We start from the raw sequence: 22975 nt of genomic DNA, 5'->3' as shown, positions 1-22975 counted from the left end.
CGTTCCTGAAAGACCTCTTGCTTTCCCTTCCTCCTGCTGTATCTCGTACGCACGTACACGTTGCGTCTGTTTCCATCTTGCGAAAATTCGTTTTGCATGCATCGCGGCAACTGCTGTTACCGTAAGTTGCGCTAATTCTGATGTAACGATATACAATCTGTTACTATATCCTAAATAATATCGATGAGAGCAATGAAATTTACGAAGTATAGAAAGTGCTTTTATATGAAACAAATATATCAGCACACTTTAGTATTACATGTTTAAGCTACGCTTATATTATCGTAATCCTTTGTCATTAGATTAAAAAATATGAATTAAGAAATAATCATGTTTAAGTACACTTCGATATCTTTACGTTCGCGCATACGATTTTAATCGCCATCAGATTTCTCTTTAATAAATATATTTTGCTCTCAATCTCTTGTCGCACAAAATTTTCGCGTGTATCCAAGATTGTATCCAAGAGGAAGGAAAAGAAGGCGCGCCGTGTATTTGCTTGAAATAAGCCAGAACCCAATTCAATTACACGTCGTGGCCGCACTCGAGGGGGTTGGTGGCAGTCTAGCGAGAAAGGAGGTTCCACAGTTTTCTGACAACTCCTGCAACGGACGAGGTCAGTCCCGTGTAACATGTTCGAAATGATGTCAATGACTATTAAAATCAGATGCCAGAAAGAAATGTCTCTCTTTCTAGAAAAAAATACGTCTATGTTAAGAAGAAATGTTCAAATAGAGGGAAACTTCTAAGACGAGATATCTAATCAATATAATTATCTTTGCAATTAATACATTTTTTTAAATTATCTTTAATAATTTTTTAATTTTCAATATTTAATTTATTTTGATTAAAAATCCTTTTACATTAATTAGAATTTGATTACTAGTCTTGATTTAAAAAGAAAAACGGTTATACGTTTTGTAAGAAATCGATAAAAAATCTCTTGTCTCTTATCTTCATTTTGTTGCTAAGAATGAACCTTAGTTTTGCGAAAATACACGAGCGCTCGGGAAATTGCCCATTTGCAGCCGGCCATCAAGATCTTTTAGGGTAATATTTACCTTCAAATCATCTGCAATGAAAATGCCAAAAGAAAGGAGAATGAAGCTAAAAGAAATGCACGTCGGGAGAGGGTGCGAAAAGTGGAGACAACTCCTTTATTAGATTATCGGACGAGTGTCGCAGCATGGGCACTCTTTGAGTTCTCGACGACGACCCTCCGGGCTTATTGTCTCGTTTCTACGGGCCTTACCCTCGGCCCTCATCCATGGGCTACGCCCACGTCCGAATCTATTTATTTACGCACTTTTAAGGCGCCACCACCCTGCACTCAAAGACTCCGTAAATTGGCTGGAAATTGATTTCACCGACATCGCTCGGTGTTTCCTCGTTTTGGGAAGGAGCGAGAAAAGCCGAATTTTGGAAGTAATCGAGCAGGGATGAACTTAATTGTTCAGTTTAGTTTTTATAAAAATGTTTCGAGAAGTGGCATGTATACTTTTATAGGGAAAACTACTCTGTATATAATAGTGTACAGTTTTTCTAGTTTGCAAGAGTTATGGTGACGAGGCTGGTAATGATGGAACAGCTGCATGGAGCGCATTCATTGTTCGTCGTGGAATTCACCCTAACTGAATTTTGAAAAGTCACATTTACGTTTGCCGATCACTAGCACGTGCTATGTCGATTGTGTCGATTTTTTAGGCATGGAAAGGGACCGAGTTTATCATCGTTTATCATAAAAATAATCCCATTATCTCTTCCTTTTATTATTACCTCATTTACAATTCTGTCCCAGTTTGATTAATTAAAATTTTAGAACATTTTATCCGAGCTTGTACTATTCTTTTCATTATACAATTAATTGGTTTTTTTTTTCTATGCATGCTTTTAACAAAGATCTCTCAATATATTTACGTAGGGTTTCCTCAAAAGAGTTTGATATAATTTTCGATAATTTGTAAATATAATTGATACTTTTTATGACTATTCTCTAAAAATAGATTGTTATGTTAAAACTAACTTCGCAATTTGCGTGTGTTTGTGTAACCAATCTTAGAACACTCGTTCAAGTCGTTGCACATGACGCATCGCGTTGCATCGAAAGCGACCCGCGGAACAAATCCTCGACGGGATCCTCGATCTCAAATCCCGCGTCTTTAAACCCGACGAGTCTTAAACGCAACAGTTTCGTATAAAGAAGAACGTGGAGAGGGAGAGGAGGGGGCGTCTTCGAGTTCTCGATCCTGGCTTAGACGCGGCGCACCGTACCAGGGGAGGAAAACGTGAATTAGGGGTGGTTTATTTTTTTTGTGAGGCAAGCCAAGAGCCGCTCGTGCATATGCACATATATGCACACATATACATAGCCGCGGACAGAAAAGGCGGGGGATGACGAGTGAATGACAGGACAATGAGCCCGGCCTGATGCACGCGAATGCTTTATGACGATTCAATATGTACATCGGGAGGGAGCGGTCGCTAGGTTGCACTCTCAATGCACCGGGAACCTATGGAAGGCTCGAATTTCTCCATCCATACATGGAAAGATTCCTATACGTCGGCACGGTTTGATAGAGCGATCGAGGGGTCGATATTTAAATTCGTTATGATATGTTCCGTGATTTTGGACGGTATGATCGCCCGCTCCGGAAGCGCGATCTCGATTAGGCTTCCTATCCCTTTCGGACTCGTAACGTTCGTGCTCGATGTACGCCTAATTGTTTCTCCTCTCTAATCTATAGTGTAACATCATTATATATTATATATTTATATATGGAGGACAATCAAGAGGACAATACGTTGCATGCATCGCTATTGGAGATTGACACGTCAACTTTCCTGAAATTAGAATTCTCGAGACTTAAGTTTTTGACTTGTCTAAATTTTCACGGATGGCAGCCAATTATTATCGAGGGTGGCAATTATGGGGTTCTATAAAATAATTGCAAATTTCTCTCCGCATTGTGTCTTTGAGGTAATTACCGTGGGCTTATCCTAGGCTCGATCTTGCTTGCTCGCGTTGTTTCCGTATTTGCTGTCATGGTAATCATGGTAATAATCTCACGGCGTAATTAACTGACGCTGCACCAAATGTGCGTCTAATTATAATACAGGTATATAATATAGCGCCGCGCCAGGGACAATTTTGAATTCACAATACGTAGTTCCTCGTCGCGCACAATGTGCCGATCGCTATCGTGCCCGCGATTGCACGCGAATGAACATATGAATATGTAGTTTATACAGTCGGCGAATCCATACGTCAGTGGTTCGCAAAATTGTTTACCGTAATGCTATTCTGCAATTCAACCGTACGAAATCTTTACACAATGTTTCCGTTTATTTGTTTTAAATTCTTTTTCTATAAGATCGGAGATTTATCAAACATTTCAAAGCCACAATTCTCCTACCTGTATCTGTCTTGATTTCTCTTTCTCACAATGTAAATAGCACTTAGATTTTTTTATTACGAGAAATTTTTGATGCACTAAAAGGAAAATTTGCTGGTAATGATTATAAAAATGCTTAATTTCTTTATGAAGCAAATATATAGGATAAAATTACAAATCTTTATACTATGGATGCTTTAGGCAATGTTTTGTTATTTATATACGCAAACGTTCTTACAGAGATTCGATATCCTGCAATCGTCACGAATTCACTGCTTCACGTGACGTTTCTAGACATTTTTATTTTCTGAGAAAGAAACCCTTTTCGAGATACGAACCGCGCATTAATCGATCGAATGAGCATAGGTAGGGTCAGATCGCGCAACGATGAAGAAGATTCTGAAAATAGCGACGGGGTAAAGAGAGGGGACAAAGATGTAAGATGAAAAAAAATCAGTTTCCAAGATCGGGGCAACGCGATGCATTCATCGCGGTACCTTCCCATGACCCAGAAATCGGGAATTCTAAAGGATCGTCGGATTTGCGTTCAAAAAACAGGCGGTTTTACCCGTTGCGGACCCTCTTTAGCCTCCCCCTTTCGAACTTTTTTAGGGTGAATAGCTTCTTCTCCCGGTTTTTTTTTCTCTCCACGGTACCCTGCGATTTACAAAAATCCGGTGAATATGCAGGATATGCGTCATCCCCACTTCTCAATTTGCCCCTTCGTGCATGCCATGTGTGCGTATGTGCGTGTATGCGATCACCGAGTGGTGATCTTCCAAAATCACGAGAAAATTTACCTGCACCCCGCCACGACCGCTATACTTTCGCGACGGCCCCGTAGCTTCTCTTTACTTTTTTCAAATAGGGGTTGCTGCTTGCGGGAAGAAAAAAACAGCCGCGCAGAGTCGGATTTCATCCTGAAATAACGCTTTTTCACACAGTTTTTGCGCGTTTGGCTTGGCCCGGGGTTCGAGCGATGAAAAAGGGGGTTGCGCGCCTTTTAAAACGTTGCGATGTTACGAGATAGCGGATTTCTAGCGTAACGAAAATTCTCATACCCGACTCATCTTTTTAAAATTTTATTTAGCTTCTGAATTATTCATAAATTGGTATTAGCATTCCCTTCCTTTTTCTAGCTCTTATAGATATCGTACGTTATGATGAAAGCAAAGTGTCTTTAAAATTTTGTCAAAAGGAATAGTACCTTGTAACAATTTCTCGAATATTATTGAAGTATCCAATTCCTTGTTCTTTATCAAATCGATTTGAAATTAATACTATAAATCACACGAGAGAGAGAGAGAGAGAGAGAGAGAGAGAGAGAGAGAGAGTGAGAGATATTAATCGAATAAAAGCTATTATTCGCAATAACGCAAGATTAGGGCGATCGTATACCAAATACCATTGAGATGTATTTTTGTTTCTTGTCCCACTCTGTGGCCACACTATAGTCGCTAAATAAAGTAAAAGTTTTATTTAGCGATTACAGTGCGGCCACAGTGGGACAAGGCCTAAATCACCCTTCGCTTAGATATATCAACCAGTAATACAAAAGAAAGACGATACTGTGCAAAATGATATTTATCTAAACTTGAGTAGGGAAAAATTTGGAAGCACTGAGACAATTGTTCGATATCGATTGGTATCAGTGATTCAGTTTTGGTCGTCTAACAATTTGATTGAAACCCGAGAAGTACACTCGATTAATGACAGTGGTCGGCAGATAAAGATAAAATGATGAATGATATTGAAATTGAGATTAACAGATTATAAATAATACATAAAATTTTCGAAAATAGGTCTTTGGAGATCAATATTTTACACTCGAAGAGCCGACTAGACAAGATTATGTGTGAACTGACGGTAAATAGGATGATAATGTGCTTATCTACTTGGGCTTCGTATATTAGGCTTATCATTATCAATATCACGTAGAATTATCGAAAGTCGTTGCATTTTAAATGTGCGAAATATTAGAATTTATTATATACTTTTTGCTCGATTTTCTCGATATCAAGTCAAATAAAAAGTGCTATCTTAACCTTAAAGTAATAATAATTTTCTAATTATATACAACTGAGAAAAATTAGAATATCCTAAAAGGTGTAAGATCTCTTATTGAGATTTCTTCGCCGCGCGTCCCTATTTCTCTCTCTTCTTCAAAGTTATCGATATGTGTGAGATTATTCGTGCAGCGTATGTTGATTTTTCCGAGTTAATCTTATTGACTGTTAAACATGTAAAATCGTACCTTATCTTACCAGAAAGTCGTCATATCATGACTCATTGTAAAACCGATATACGATGCGTATATACATTGCAAAGAGTACCTATACCTACCTTAATCATCATCGAACTTTCGACCAACGTGATGATGACACGACTAATCGTGAGAAATCATGCATGAGATAATATGTGATAATGTATCTCTTCTATTTCAATATTTTTCGTATGTGCTATAGGTCTCATGTATATTTGTGCTTGACTGATGTGTAAAGCGCTCGAATGTCTGGAGCATGGCTCAATTATCATATTCGAAATCTCGCGTGCGTAAATGAATAAATAATAACAAGCGCGATTCAGAAATCTTTTATCCTTTCGTGATATAACGCCGACGTCACGCCAATTACCTCTCGAATTGGACGACAGACAGGGACGTGTAGAAAGATATGGAAGAAAAAACCACTTTTTGGAATGCAATAATTAACGTTGTGAAATCAACATATTTTAATCGTATTAAAATCGAATTCAGAATTAGGACAAATAGGAATAGAGCATTTCTAGACGATAAGCAATTCAAACGTATATAAAACATATATCTTGAGAACGAGAAATTCTGAAGGAAAAAGATTGGATGTTCCGCGGCTTCGCTCCATGCAAATAAATAGAACGTTCTAGCGTCTCACGCACAGGGAGAAAGTGCTTCATGAAAAGCGAATAACTTGCCAGGAAATACTTATTTTTCTTACGCACTGTTTTATCATTTACACGCTGCAATGGGAATCTCGCGGTTAATCAATTCTACACGGAATACTATGCATTATTATTAAATTCAATCTCTATATAATAGTCAACTCGTAGTCGGCACACACAAATGGTTGCGATGGATACCGACTTTCCCATACTGCCTTGCTTTAGAGACTGATTAAAGAGTTAAAAGTTTTGAGAGAAAAAATATATATTGTTATATAATATTATAATCCGTTTCACGAACAATAAATTAATATACATATACATGTATACTAAGACGATCCTATCTGCCGTCGCGAAACCAAAAGGCTTAACGCTGCGGAAATGTACGAGAAACGAGAGACTTCTAGTTCGGTGTTCGTACCGTCTTCAGGATCACTAGGAGGAGGACTCGCTCGACATCTCAGAAACGTCCTCTTCCATCCGGTCGTTTCATCGCCTCCTTCTTTCTGTCGGCCGCGCGCCGTGAGAAAAGTCCGTCCTCCCTCGATCGACGTCGGGTCGCCGCTCGTCACCCTCTCTTCCCCCTTTCTCGTGATCCCCCCCCCCCCCCCCCCGTTGCAAAAGTGCAACAGGACGATCGAGAGAAGTCGTCTCGTATCGGGAGAGAAGAGAACGGCCCTGCAATGGCAATGCGGGCGACTGGTCGCTCGCTCGGCTACCAGTTTTTGCCGCGATCCCGCGGTGCCCTCGTACACGAGTGCACGGCACGCACGTCTCTATATATGTGCGTGTACGCATGCTCTTACATATCGACGCGCGCCTACACGCGAGGCATTACGCATGCACGCCGCCGTTGCGCGGGGATGCATCACGCGCCTCCGAGTCGCGACTCTCTCGCGCTCTTAACGCGCACGCACGCACGTACGCACACGCACGCATATGGGTGCGCTTTGAGAGACGCGGTAGTTAGACGCGGTGCAGCGAATGCATTCGTGGAGAGAGCGCAGTTGCATTGGCGGCACGGCCAACCAATCGGGTTATCGAGCGACGAATTCACCCCTCCCGGCCGCCAAGCCGAGCTTCTTCGAGGCGGGCAGTTTGCTTTAAGGATCTCCGCGTTGGCTTTTTTTCATCTTCTTGTTTCCTCTCCTCCTTTTCTTCTTCTTCTTCTTCTCGTCCTTCGGTTTCCCTTCATGCTCGTCCGTCAGTCCGTACGCTCTTGCTTCTTCGCCGTCATCTCCTTTACCTGGCGGACTCGTGGCGTCTGGCTCATGCGACGCAGCTGCTCTCGCGGCCGGAGATCGAGCGGATCGGAAGGTACCGAAGGGAATGTTAACAGCGGCGAAGGGATTAAAAAATATTATGGAGATTTATCTGGAAATATCGCGATTCTCTACGACAAATCAACTTATATTAGAAACGTAAATTTTACTCTTATGTTTCCTTTTTTGCCGTCGTAATTTTTAAACCGTATATTATATGAATTATATATATCGTACCGTAGCTAACAAATTGCCGGTGCATCTTATCGCGTTGCGTGTATCACAGTAGCCGAATCGTATGTATCTTGCGTGATGTTTGCGGCCGATCGTAGCCGACGCATGGAAGTATCATAAAATATCGCGCATTTGACTTACAAATCATCCCCGATTATTAGCGAGACGCGCTCGCACTTGCCCTTGACACCGTGTCGGCACATGGGGGATATGTTTATCGCATTTATCGCTGCATTCGCGCCTTCTTCGTGCGATCCTTCCTTTCGCGGTACCGAGAGCCATCGATTTTATCGAAAGCGCGCGCGGATGCATTGGTGCCACTGATTAATATGCCGTACAATCGCGAGCCGCCGTACCGCCCGGCTAAAGGAAAAGCGCACGCGGAACGATACACGGGCACCGGCGGCGAGAGATTAATTAGCCACCGAACGAAAAAGGGAGAAGCCGAGAGCCCCCCGAGATGATTGCCGGCGATTGGCCGAACGGAGCCGGCAAGAATTTAATAAAGTCCCCACCCGCGAACGGAGCTATCTCCGAGCGCGCTATCGACGGTTCCCACGTGCACTCGCATTATTCACGGCGAATGCATAATAAATGCATCGCGAATACGCGCGGGCCCGCGCCGCCCGCCTGCCCGCAAACACGATTTGATCTCGGGGGCGCGCGCGCGCACGCACGCACGCTCACGCTCACGCATCTACGGACTGTGGCGATGTAAATGAAACTCCGGCGCCCGGGAGAACTCGCACGCGGCGCGTCTCGACCAAAACAGAATATCCGCGGTATTATACCATAGTTAATCACCAGGACTCGCGTTACTCATTAAACGGTCATTTCGCGGTGCACCGTATGCAAGCAGTATAAGCGCGCCGCGATGCCGCTGCCAATTAGAGTGGCGAGGGCTGAGCGATAGTGACTTTCCACGAACACGCCACGCTGCCGAAGGGAAAAGCGTGAAAATTCCAACGCCCTTGAATAACATTTGCTTTGATAATTAGCTTATTCTTAGCTCGGGACGTTGCGTTTCTCGGGAACGTAGAAACGTGGCTTGAAAATACGTGAATTTCGAAAACGAGAAATTATTTTGTAAAGTAATCAGAAGAGAATTTAAAACTGGTATCAATATAAAAGACCTTAAATATTCTCATGTGTAGCACGCTGTACGTATATTATGCAGAGCAATCGAAACGATTAAGGAAGAACGTTTCAGAAGTAAAATATAATGTTGCCTTGTAACGTAATGACTGCACTAACTGACCGTTAACTATCTACGATGTATTATATTTCTGTCATCCCCGCTGTTAATAAGTTCCAATTTCTCAGCAGGAAGTTCCATCACGATTATCAAGATTGAAATTCCAAATATCTATCAAATTATCCTAGCTAATTACTCGACGGTAATGAATGCAATTCTCATTACTCGTTATTAGTTGTTTTGATCTTCACTGTTGTGTGCGCTGCCGGATACATACTTACCAATTAGACTAATGAATGTTAAATGTTCTTGACTTTCCAGAAACGCGGTGCGTTTCCTGTTTTGTTTTGGAAAACTAAATATGTATCTTATATTATAATAGATTTCTTGCAGTTCTATGATGCAGATTTGCAATGTCGTTCTCGAAATATGAGTGACATGTAACGTTATAAATATACCAGATACGATGATATGAATACGACTATACGCGTTTGTGTGACGCTGAATTGTAATTTTCAGAATGGTTACGAAAAGGGACGCGAGAGCTATATCTAACGATCGAAAGTCAAACAGACACAGTCTCTAACACAAATCATTTCCCGATACTCCTAGGAATCACCCGCAACGAGGGGTAGCTGCTCTGCCGCGCCATCCGACATAGTCCGTTAGAAAAAAAAAGGAAAAAAGTATCGTAACGGTAGAGTAACATAGCGGGTCGCCGCGTCGTAGCCCTTTTCGTTGCAAACTCACTAAGCGTCGTTAAAGCGCAGCCGTGTGCAGAGGGGGGTCGGAAAAAGTTTAAAATGTTTGAGGAAGGGGTGGTCGATCGCCCTTCCTCACCGCGCGTGCACTCTACGAAAGGTGCCATCGGCAGGGGTTGTGTTCCTGCGGATTCTTTGGAAACGCGTGCTGTGTTCGTGCGCCGCGCATGTACACGCCATCCGTGTGTGTCCGTAGGTGCGTGTGTGCTTGCGCGCGCGTGGGGCTCTCACGCACTCACGCACGCGCTCGAGGGCCTCCGGGGGCTCGTGTCTCCTGCACAGGCAAAGATTCGAGCTCGCAGCAAACGCAGATGCAACGGCAGGAGCGATGCCAGCCGGTGGCCGAAGGGGTGGGGATGAACGAATGGATAGACGCTGACGACGTGTGTCTGCCATTGTGATTTTAAAATCGCTACCCCGACCACCGTCCGCCCCTATCCCTCGTTAAAGCTCCACCTATATCTCGGAGCTTCGAGGTTTTCACCCCTTCGAGTGGTCGCGTCATTGACAGTGGGTCTGCTCCGATCAAGTCTGCGTTTGCGTTGATATTTTATTTATCGGTAAATTCCTTTTGTTGAATTCTTTTTTTTTATTATGAGACATTTCTCGTAATATACAGTCCAGTTTGTTTATTTAAACTTTAGTTTAACGTGTGTAAAATGACTTTTAACAGAACGAGAATTTTTCAATCTTTTTGAAAAAATATATATAGGTGTTTCTTAAATATTTATGTATTTGCGTAAATCTCTTTAATTATTAAATATTTAATAAAACTGTGTTGCATATTACTAATATTTATACAGAAAAACTCCTACGTTTTTTATTTAGCTGGAGGGGATGTAGAAGCACGTTTTTAAAAACTTCATTTTTGTAAGCCTATTTGAACGGTATCGGCGGCGCGGCGTGATGCGCAGGAAGATATTTGACACGTACGTAGCATCGTTTTCGATCTACGAGTTACTACATTCAGCTGTGCTCATAGAGCTCTATACGGAAAGTCGAATAGCAAAAAATTCTGCTTTTCTATGTAACAATACAGTTTCGAGTTAAATCAATAATTAGCTTCTTGTTGTAATTAATAATACCTATGTTTTCTCTCATCTCTCATTATATCAATTTCTATACCTTCATCTTTATTTGCGAGATATCAAAGTATAAAATTGCGCGGTTCCACCTCTTCGATTATAAACTTCACTCAAAATGGCGGTTCGTCTCGCGAGTTACATGCAGATTGGCTGGGTGTCGGTGGAAAGGAGTTATGCCGTAGGGTGGTATCCGACATCCCTCGTTCGCGGGGCGGTTTCGCGCTTGCGCTTACAACCCTTGCCGCGTTTCTTCAGCCCCTTCCGCTTCAGCGGCTTCTTTATTATTCACGTTTTTTATTAGACGAGGCGAGGCCAGCTAGGTCGCGTAACGTAATGGCGGTACGCTGAGAGGAATAAATATGAATTATGAAACCTTGTTTTTCTCGATTAATTTTGATTGAATTTTACTTACAAGCAGAATTGTAATTGTAATTTAATTTAATCTGTTGTAATTTAATCTGTTTATTCATCGGGAATTTTAATATTAAATTATTTTTAAAAAATTGAAGAAAGATAGCAATATTATATCTACACGTTTTTATTAAAAAGGAATGTTAATGTTAAATCAGTCAAAATAAATTTCTTGGCGTATTAAGCATGGGTGCGAATTCTGGGACACTAAGCTTATGCGAGTGTTAAGGTACCTATAGTGCACGGGGGGTAGGGGGTCGGCTTTATCGATCGTTGTTCCGACAAGGGCAACCAGCAAGAAACAGGGAAACTCTCGACGAACGTTGCTCCTTTGTCTTTTTCTCTCATGAGCAACGAATTTTCACCAAGTCTGAGGAAACAAGGAATTAAAAGAATAGTTTTCTTAGTAGTGAAGGAAAGGATAGAAAAATAATTGCGCGTTGAAGAATACCGAGGGATATTAATATCTTCTTATACCGTGTATTTTTTGCCACGATAATTATTGGAAACTTTAAGAATTTATAGAAGTTGTAGTTGCGTATATACTATATACTCAAATATATACTATAACGTGTCATTAAATGATATTAGGATGGACTTTACTCCAATTCTAATTTTATCAACTATGATTTAGGATCTAAGTGAGAAATTTTACACACGATTCTTTAAGAATGCATGACTCAATGATAATATATGATAATATGATTTGATAATGTATAACATTCCATATTTTTCCAGCACTTATATTTTTCATGATTTGTAGGAAGACGCGTAATAGTATATATATTTGAAGAGAATACGATAAGCAAGTTGTTGATACATAGATAAGACATTTTAGCTATAGCTTTAGATAAATTTTCCACACTATCATAGACAAGAGTAGAAAAAATTAATGAGAAAAAAATTAAATAGTTTAAAATAAGTTTATAAAATGATTTATTAGTATTGAATATACAAGTGTTCAATTAAGTATTATCATTATTGTATTCTATAGCCATTTAAGAAAAGGTGCATATACATATAATATTATCTCTTTATTCACATGATGTGTATTTGTTCATTCAGTTGTGTCGACAGATAATACATATTAGTATTACGAAGGAAACAGCGACGGTGATCATTAACCTGCGACGATCGAGAAAGATCATTTTGATGGGTGATATCCCATCCCACCCACCATTATGGCGTTTTTTTTTTTGATAATTATAGTGACTGATTAAAGGTCGTTCACATCTGCTTTGTTTGGCAATAAGTATCGAAAAACATTATAGACCTTTGCCTTTTTCTTACATTACCTTATCATAGCATACTTGAGTGAATTAGTGTTTGTTTGATCTTCTTTAATTATTTAATGATATCGTCTTTAATTAATTTTTATATTTAACAGTTATAGACCGAATATATGAGATGACAAAATAAATATGTTTATGTTATTCTCTACAATATAATCCACGATACGCATAAAGTAGAACAAATATTTCATTAAATCCATATCTTTGAAGTTATATGTGTACTATATGTGTATGCGAAAGTGTGATATAGATTACGCGTGATTAAAATATGTGATTAGCACACAAAGAGGTTATCGTATCTTTAACGCAAGAATTTAATAATTTATTTTGTACTATTTTCTAATATAAGAGGATGGTTCATACAATATAAAATTTCGATAAGAAAAATAATCGATGTGAATATTCATTTTTTTACTATGTTATTACTTTTTATCTATCAAAATAGACGGAACCAAAGGAATACAGAAATAGGATAATCGTGCAATTACTTTCGGCGTTCGTCGCTACAAATCGGCCGGTCGATTTTAATCCGTACGTTCGAGCTGAAAATCGGAGACTCACGGACGGCCGGCGATTTATTTATTGGAGAAAGGGCTCCGAGGCCGGCTCTCGCTCGTCCTCCCGTTTCTCTCGACGCTTCTTCTGTCCTAAGCAGGATTCAATTTGGCCACTGCCCACGGTTCTACCTTCAAAGAGGAATCACCATTGCCTTCGTGTATGGCTGAACGGTCCTCGACGTGCGCGGGACCGGTCGGCGGCCTCTAGCATTAATCTTATATCGAACGTTTTATCCGCGTTCGCTTCCTCGCCCCGCTTCTTCGTCCCCCTAGCCACCGCCCTCTTCATCGTCGACCTCCTCAACCCTTGGACGAGCAGGAATTTTCAATTCTTTCGAGTACCGCGGGAGGAAAGCAGTTTGCTTGGGGCGTGTTGTTCTTCCGTGCTACTGCCCCGGTACCCGGAAGCTGGAATCAGCAGAGGTGGCTCCATCGTCTTTTGTTGGAAAAGGAAACAAAGAATAGAAATATATTGGGTAATGATTGGTAAACAAATTTTAAACAAAATACAATTTTTTTTTAAGAAGAATAAATTTGAATATTTTATGGCCTTTAATTTATGCTATTGATGTAATGTAAAAATTAGAGCTTAATTAATTCGTGCATTTATGTTTAATTTTCTATCTAATGTGAATAACTTTCTTTATTGCGGCGTTCCCAATTCTCGATAGCCTTGTTCTCGCGACGATTAATCGCACGCGGGAATGATAGGACGTGGAAAACGAACAGCTTCGTCCGCGCCGCAGTCGGCAACGGAACCGCTAGCAGGACATTGGCTAGGACGAATAAGTAATGTAGAGGTCCATTATGCCGAAACGGTGAAGGGTCTCCAGTCGGGGTCAGCCAATCCCCCGGAGGGCCGTTAAAGTGAAATACTCCCGAATGCAAGGTGGCTGCCCGTCTCGCCTTCTTCGACGGCCCTGCCATGGGGCTCACCTCGTCCCTCTTCTCCCGGCAACTCCACCAGACGCACTCTCCTACCCTCCCGAAACCCAACCGTAGAAGTTCGTCTGTAGGTAAATCGTTGTTATCTGGACAGTGATAAACCCGTGAATGGAGTTCGCGCCGGGTTGGACGAATGGACGAGGGAGAGATGCAAAGAACGAAGAGGGGGAAGGTTCTCTGCAAGGCTTACGAAGGGTGGAAGGGGCGAATCGCGGAATGGATGGTCCTGTTTATGCGGACTGATTTCTGTTCGGACTTAGCCGCGACCCTCATTGGGCGAGAAAGAAAGGAAGGGTGCTGGGGACGCGTAGACGAGGCCGATGAACGAGCCATCGTAGAATCGACAATCGGGTGAGAGAGATTGGACGTGTCTCTCTTTCATTTCCAAATTATTCTTTGTCAAGAAATTATCCAAATGCACTTCCCTTCTTTTCTTCAATTCGCGGAGATTGACGATGTCGATTGAAAAATCTGGCCAATAAGATAATCGACCATTCTTTTATAACTTCCTTGCCGAGTGATATTTGATACAATTTTTGTAGACTTGCATAATTGAATTTTCCACAAACTCGCGCGCAATTTTATGTCGAGCTCACTAGTTCTTTAGAGTGTATTGATTTCGATTGTCTCCATGGGGTCGAATAAGATCAGGGGCCCATGCAAACACCACGAGATTAAAGAAAGGCTCTGTACTACGGTTCACGTTTGAATTGTATCCTCGGGCAAGCCATTCTTGTGGAAATGGCACTGAGGCAACTTTTAATATCTCTTTGAAAGTTCCAACGCGAACGACTAATAAACCATTTAATTAGAATTTAATATTATCTTAACACAGAACGTTGATTGAACTTAGCTATAAAATGTTATAATTATTATCGAAGAAGATTTTGAAATAATAATGCTTTCATATATTAATAATATTTTAATGTTTTTTTATATTAATATTAATTATATTACAATAACATCGTAATATCGCGAAGTTGCTACATTGTGGATGAAATATTTTCTAAATTTACTATTTCTCGAAAATATATTTCGTATTCGCGCATGAAGTTCGTTGGAAAAGCGGAATACCGTACAATGGTCGTTCTAGCGGAGTAGATGGAGGTCAGCGGCCATTCTCTGATGATATTGATTAGCCGACGCCCTTAGTTAGCGCCGGCTACACTTTCTTCAGCCCCACCGCTTTTCCCGCTTCTCTTTTTTCTCTCGATAGGAAGAACGTCCTTTCTTTCTTTCGCGAAACCACAGGCTTCAGTTACCACCCTCGTTCTATCTTCGCCGCTCTCCTGCATCCTGCTGAACCCACCCGTCACTCCCTATTCTCCTACCGTCTTCTAGTTACTGTATTTCTGTCTTTGGAGCAACGCGTTTCTCTGGTTATCGTTAGGAGGTAGATAAAACGAAGGAAGGTTATAGTATTCCGCTAAGGGTGAGGGGGGTGTGAGAAAAGGCAGAAGAGAGTAGGGGAGAGGTGATGGGGAAAAGCGAGCTAAGTATTTCGGGCTAAATCATTCGTCAAGCAAATAATACCGAGTCTGAGTCACGTCGCACGCATGCGGGGGCGATACGGTATTCGCGTGTTCCATAAATCCGAGATCTCCGCCAGCTACGGGGTGCTCGAAAAGACATGACTGGATATTTGGGACCTCGCACGCGACATAACACTCGTCAGACATAATAATAAATTTATTTACGGACGATGTCGATATAGATTAAGTCCGAAAAGGAAATCTAATAAATTTCTCGAAGAAATTTTAACAATACTTTATTGATTATTTACATATTAATGTTTTTAGTACGCGTTTTTATATTCGATAGTTGCTAAATATAAGCGCTGGTTGTTGTTAAATGAAATGTAGTTTATCGATAAACAAAAATTTCTTAATGTACAATCTCATTAAATTTTGCTTTTTGATAGCTCTGCCAGATATTCGTGTGTCACGTCTATAAACACTTCGATGCACCCTATATATCGCCCTTACAAATTTGGGAAGAAGAGGAAGAGCTCGGTATGCCCTCGTGTAATTAGACACTGCAGCCTGGAACAACATCCAGAGCCGGGCATTGTTCCCAGAAATTAAGGGAAACGGGGGAAAACCGGGAAAACTGGCAGGAATAGGGGATTCGGAGGGTCGCTAATTACGACGGGTTCTATCCGGGGGAGAGAAGCCATTTTCTGCACACGCATAGTCGCGCCGGTGTGCGTTATATTAATACACACGCGGGGCATAGAATTTATCTCGAGAACCTCTTTTGCAATTTGATCTTCCACATCTGATATTGCCGTAGCGCCTGCTTCGAGGGAGATGGTGCGCATACTTTTCTTTCGTTTATGAAAGATAATATATGTGTAGTATTCACTTTAGTAGAATCTTCTTTTCAAGAAGAATTGAGAAAATACTCAATATGCTTTAATTCATATATAGATATTTATAGCATATTTTTAGGAAAAGATAATAATAATTATTTTAAATTTTGTGTCTCTTTGGCTATTGTTGTATTTTTGTATCTAACTTTACCTGGGTTTTACTTGTGCAGCTAAAATCTGGATAGGCGACAATGATGTCTCGTGGCGAACGGACCAGTCTTTCAAGAGGACATCACCCTTAAATCCCTGTGCCACAACGACTACCACGACGACGACAAGCGGTGGGCCACTGACACATCCCCACCTGTCGCCACCCGTAGCTGCCCCTGTTACCACCCCCGATCACAGAAGCCCCAGTAGCATGCACGCGAAGCTTGGCATCTCACCCGGTGAGTGAAACGATTTTCTACGTAATATGCATGGAAAAATACATCGTTCTGCGAGGACAATGCAAGTTATACTTAAACCAAAACGTTTTCAATTAAGAGTATCATGCAGCATCGCAATATTTTCTGCCTTTATTTCATTTTATACGTAACGTCATATTAATTTAAAAATCTCGGAAAAAAAGTTGAATTCGTAAAACGTAACCCTCACGATCCGTCCGTGAGAAACCTAGTTTGTGCTCCGTCAGTGACGGTGCTCCGACAATCGTGGGTCGGTGGCTTAAAGTAGTCCTAAAGCGAGGCTCTTTAAATAATGCAATAAGCTTGATGTCATTTTGCCGGACAATGGGGGGAGTTCCTTTTATGGGAAGGTCCAGTAAAATTGCCTCTCGCAGGTGCCCCACGACAACTGCTTCGCCAATCACTACTCAGAGATTCGCGACGCTTGTCGTGCTCCGCTCCTCGCAATTCGCCGACGATAATGATACCGAGAGCGATTTACAACTTTACATATCACATCGAGCAACAAAGTTGCGAACAATCTGGAGCTGTATACAGCACCATAGAATTACACACTGACATAACAACTTTATAATATTAAAATGTTGTTTAAACTTAAATCTGTTCTATTTAAACACTGTATATCTTTATGTGATAACTTACAAAATTTTGAAAGATTGTTACTATTTATATGCACATTAAATAGCTCGAGGTGACATCTGTATCACTATATTATTGATTTTTATGGTTGATATTTCAATTATGAGAATTTGTATTCCGTTTGCATTTGAAGGATAAAAAAGCAACATTATAATCTTTTTTTTTGTGGCAATGAAATATGGAAAATAATATAGTAGTAATAAGCGTTATATATTTTAAAGAAATTGTTTGTACATGCTATAAAGACTTTTCAAGTATTTATAAGAAAAGTTTTTTATCGTTCTTAATGTAAATGGGAGCACTTAATATTGTAATCATCGTTTTCTTCGTATCGTCCATAGATTCCTTGTTTCGCGAGCATTTATGAATATAAAGGCCGAGAACTGGCGAAACCATGGTGGTTCTTTTCATTTACCTAAATAAATATAACTCGAACAACGCGAGGGTGATCGTAGGGCCCTAAGTTCATCGGTTATATACGATCAGGCCCCAGACGGTCGAAGAGAGCACTTTTCGTCTTTCTAGCAGAAACGGGGGAGGGGGGGGGTTACAATCTTGCGGGAGAGAGAGAGAGAGAGAGAGAGAGAGAGAGAGAGAGAGAGAGAGAGAGAGAGAGAGAGAGAGAGAGAGAGAGAGAGAGAGAGAGAGAGAGAGGGAAGCACTCGGCGTGGCATGTTTAATGCATCGCTCAACATTTCCATGTCAAACATCGCTTTGACTCGCGGAATTTAAAACCGTCTCGTTGCTGCGCGCGCACACACGCTCGCGATTGTGTGTGTGCGAGAGAGCGATGACGGGGAAACTATTCATCTTTATTTACTGGATAACCGCTGCACTCGACGAGGTGCGCAAAGTCCACGGTGCGGTCGATAAGGGTCGAAGCTTAAACTTAAAAGCCACAGGGGTGAAACCGGAGACTGAATAAGATTCCATTTTACAAGGTAAATGATATGTTTCGGCAACGTGTCCGACTTTATAAAATGCGTTTTATAATGTGAAAGGATATTAGCATTTTTTCTCTTTATTATTCTAAAATGTATTTAGAAGTAGAGAACTAAAAAATGATTTCACCGTAATTTTAAAACTCGCAACCCGTCGCGTCGCGTAAAAGAGTCGCGGTCGGTCTCGCTCCGCGTGTACTTGGCGCGAGACACTACCGTGTCTCTTGAGAGAGAGAGAGAGAGATTTGTGTACAACTTTTTTAATATAATTTTTCATATAACATTTCTTTAGACATTAGATGATCGTAAAACCTAGATTTGTCACAAACTTAATGAAGCAGTCTCATTCTAATTTACTTTAAGAAAGGAACAATTTCTCGACCAGAGTCTAAGCTAAAGGCAATTTTGTTACGGATACGTACTATACATACCAACGTCTAATTAAACTCTAATCTAGTACAAATCATAAAATGTGATTGCGTATGTTATTTATCTACGAGATAAAAGCCAGCAGCAATAGAATTCGGTTGCAATTTTCTATACGGAAATAGTTTATAAAAAAACCAGTTTATCTTTTTTTCTTTTCCGTATAATGAAACGCTGTAACATTTATCACAACCGCTGTTATCAGCGTCGAGCATGGTGTCGACTTTAAGGAAAGAAAGATATTTCCCTCTCCGAACGTAGGGTTCTTCCGAAGCTATTTGCCTCGCAAAGCCGTTCTGGCCTAGCTGCCAAGTGTGTTTATTCGGTATATCAATAAGAACGAAGTGGGCGAGAGCGAGGACGTGGTCCCCCGAGGTCCTCGTCCTTACGTGGCGGCGATCGGCGCGGCGGCGGCGGCTCTTTCTGGACAGCTTGATAACATTATGTCGCCTACGTCGACATATGCACTGGCTAGTTTTTAAAGAACGAGGGCCGGGAGGGCTCCCTAAAATATTACGGCCTCGTGAACACACTCTCGTAAAGACACATGTGTTGCAACGACGTGTCCTTTCGCCCGAAAACGGGCACCCTTAAGTAAATTTAATACAATATATCTAAGAAAACAGTTGATAGATGAACATAAATCACTCTTTTGCATTGAATTGACAATACGTTGCCAGTAATTATTCTTCGATTAAGACACTTTATTCTCTTTACTTTAAGAAAAATTTAATGAAATTTGGAGATTTGTTACAGATATTTTTAACGCGTTGGAAATTTAAAAATTATGAGAAATTATAATCTATCTTGATATTTAACACAATCGTTAAAAAATTTGCAATTACATATAAAATTATTAAATTGAAATAAATAACATTGTGACAATGTTAACTCACGAGCAGATTATATAAATTAGATGTAGCATCATATACAGAGCGATACATGCGAATGTCGAAAAGAAATCGGCTGAATAAAAGGCAGTGAAGAGAAACTAGCAAGTACCTGATAAAAAGTAATCTTTGAAGTCGTCGCATTGCGTGACGCACTCTATTCTTGCGTAAGTTACACTTGTCGTTTTTTCAAAAGGATTCTTTCTTGTCGGCATTCGGGAATCGTATTCCTCCCTCGGGACTATCGCTCTTTCTCTGTGTTTCGGATCGTCCTCTTTTCTTCAAAATATGTAAATTCTGTTTATTCGAACTAACTGTATCGAATTATTTCACACCTTTGAATACTTAAAGCGCAAAACATTCAAAATTAGAAAATAAGATAATTAATTATAGAATATTTTATAAAATTGTGCTGAAGTATTGATTACGGTGAATCATGTTCTTATTTCTTCTGAGGTAGACAATTCTTTACTCTGTTCTTTTTATAAATGTTTAACAAAAAAAAACGGCACAATGTTTATTTTTAATTGTTGAGACACGCCAATATACTTGAAATTTCTTACGTCAGGCGTCGACTATGATTGCATTTATACTTTTATTTCTCTGTAGAATATAAAATATCGAGCGATATCCATATGCGGACCAATAACCAAGGCTACATGTCGTTGGTATACGAATGCCATCCATGTGGGGGTTATGGGGGGGGGGGTTAGGGACGCGCAGGCGAGAAAGGGTGGCTTGAAATATTGGCTACATAGATTTCAACCATTATTGCCGCGTGTAAAACACGGCGACATTTGGCGTTAAATCGATCAGGGCGTACTATAGCGTCGTATGAGCATCGTTCCTTCTCACTCGGCGAATAAATACGCCGACCGATTGTAAAATGCAGCATAAACTCTGTAAATACGTTCAACGAGACAGTCCGAACGCTGTTTTATTACGCCCAATCTATACCTTTGTATTTGCGCAGTTGTTTTGAACTTTATTAACTCATTTTGAAAAATTTCCCAAGCGTTATGTCATTTTTAATCGATCATTTTCTCAAAAGATACTTTTATCTTATTTAAAATTAGCTATCTTTATATTTTGATTAAAGTAGATTTAAAAATGTTAGTTTCTTCTGCATATATATAGAAGTAATAATTTTATTCTATCAAATTAACACTGGCCACATCGTGTTAAGTTTTCGATTTTCTTACTACTTGAAGGGTACGGGGGAAAAACGATCAAGGTCTACTTTTTGTTGAAATTGATCTGACGATCATACTATCTTATGGAATTTCCAAAGAATTTTCATAATTCTTACCTGTTTTGTCAAGTTACACAGGTACAATTTATTGGAAATAAGGCTAAAAGATGTAACGTAGGGGGAAAAAAACGATTATACATTGTATGACAGAATCTGATGATAATAACTCACAAGCACGTAAACTAAGTAAACACTATGCATTCCGATATTTATATATATAGTCAGTACTTTCTTTTCAGGGAAAAAACAATCAAAGTCCACTTTTTGTTGAAATTGATCTGACGATCATGCTATCTTATGGAATTTCCAATTTTCATAATTTTTAACTGTTTTGTCAAGTTACACAGTTACAAGTCTTTGGAAATAAGGCTAAAAAATGTATCCGTAGGGGGAAAAACGACTAGTCTACGTGCTTGTGAGTTGTAATCAGACTCTATCATACATTGTAACCACTGAGTAAATACTATGCATTCCGTAAACACTATCCATTCACTATCCATATATATTTATCAGTACTTTTTTTAATAGCTTGCTAAAATATTTAATGTCTTAAAATTGCGTCTTTCTCGAAGTTACTCCGGATTGACATTGATCGTTGTTCCCTTTCACTTGGTATCAGGCGTAATATAACAATAAGATAAAATGTTACGTTAATACCGCTTAACTTCTTGCTCTTATTTATGAGATCTTTTTAGCGATGCGAGGTAGATTTACATTGTGACTTTTACTATTTTCGATCAACCGTAAGAGAGAGACGCGCGTAGAAAGATATGCAATTAAAAGATTAGATTTATATTAATCGAGATCGCACTGAGTAATTTCAGTGACAAAGCAACCGTACTTTTCCAAACTGGCAAACGTCAATTCTATAATTTAATTTTCAGTTTCTTATGTATGTGTGTCTTAAAATATCCATTTATAATTTAATATAGTATACAATCTTTATGTTTTTAATGTGTAGAAGTGTTATCAATTTCTTAGATATAGGTGCTACTTTAATGTACTTCATTTCGATGAAACACCTTATTGTTTACGCAATCGATTTGGAGAAATTACTCATCTACGTTATCTTAGATGAGTGCGCTTATGCGCGCACGTTTAATGATTTACTGAGAACGAACGAATATGCTGTTTAAGCAGCGCGAAGGACTTACACAACGATTACAAAGTAGAGAACATTTGCGCTTTCCTCGCATTTGCCGAAAAGCAGGTGTACCACAAATTAGCATCGGACTGTTAACACATTATTTACGGACGATTTACCGTTCTGACGGTTCGACGGCAATAATTGAAGAGTTAATTAACTCACGTTAAAGTCAACCGCTCCGATCAAAATCCATTCGTGGCTGAGTGCCCTCGCATCGGAAGTACTCATTTGTCATCGCGTTCAAGTGTTCTTGCTCTTCGAAATTCATTGCGATGTACATTGTTGCGGCTCATCAACCTCTTAAAAAGATTTATTAAATCATAATGGTGTGTATGTAGCCAAGTATAAAAGTAAGACTAGCGTGCAAAATATTTGAAAAGTTATTCACTCGGTTATTATTACAAATTATTAGAATTCTTTATTATAGCTCTTGTGCGAAAGATACGAAACGCAACGAATAAATTTCGCGTTCCGAAGATACGTAATGAGCGACGGGTCAAACATCGAAGATACACTATATTAAAAGGATGCTTCGCGTGGCTAAAAAAGTACCAATTAGCTGCGAATTTATAATAATACGCGATTTGCCATAATTAATCGACTACGCGCGCGCGCACTCGACCTCTCCGCGTGCAACGCACACGCACATGTGTATACATATTATTACACACACAAGCGCACAAATAAACGGTCGTGCACTTTTTCAGATTATAATTTTAGATAAGCCGGTTCTCTCTCCGTTCTTCGCTGACGCAAATGGCGGCGTGTAGGCAAATTGAGGTGAGATTGGAGGTCAGGATTGCTAACCGCCCGTTACCGCATCGCGTTATTCACGTTGTACCGGGACGGTAC

At 40.1% G+C, this 22975-nt stretch overlaps 1 protein-coding gene across 2 annotated transcripts in view; it reads left to right on the top strand.

Annotated features, from left to right (window-relative positions):
* LOC143905003 (uncharacterized) overlaps positions 1 to 22975 on the top strand; it is a 128802-nt gene that overhangs the window by 47094 nt on the left and 58733 nt on the right. For both annotated transcript variants that reach the window (XM_077420080.1, XM_077420079.1), the window contains exon 3: positions 16592 to 16810. In XM_077420080.1, coding sequence (XP_077276206.1) covers positions 16592 to 16810 — 219 coding nt within the window. The remainder of the gene's footprint in view (positions 1 to 16591; positions 16811 to 22975) is intronic.

This window comes from Temnothorax americanus, unplaced genomic scaffold, assembly GCF_048541705.1.
Source record: "Temnothorax americanus isolate GAGA-0224 unplaced genomic scaffold, ASM4854170v1 Scaffold6, whole genome shotgun sequence".
Lineage (NCBI taxonomy): Eukaryota > Metazoa > Arthropoda > Insecta > Hymenoptera > Formicidae > Temnothorax > Temnothorax americanus.
This window is presented reverse-complemented; position numbering and strand designations above follow the sequence as displayed.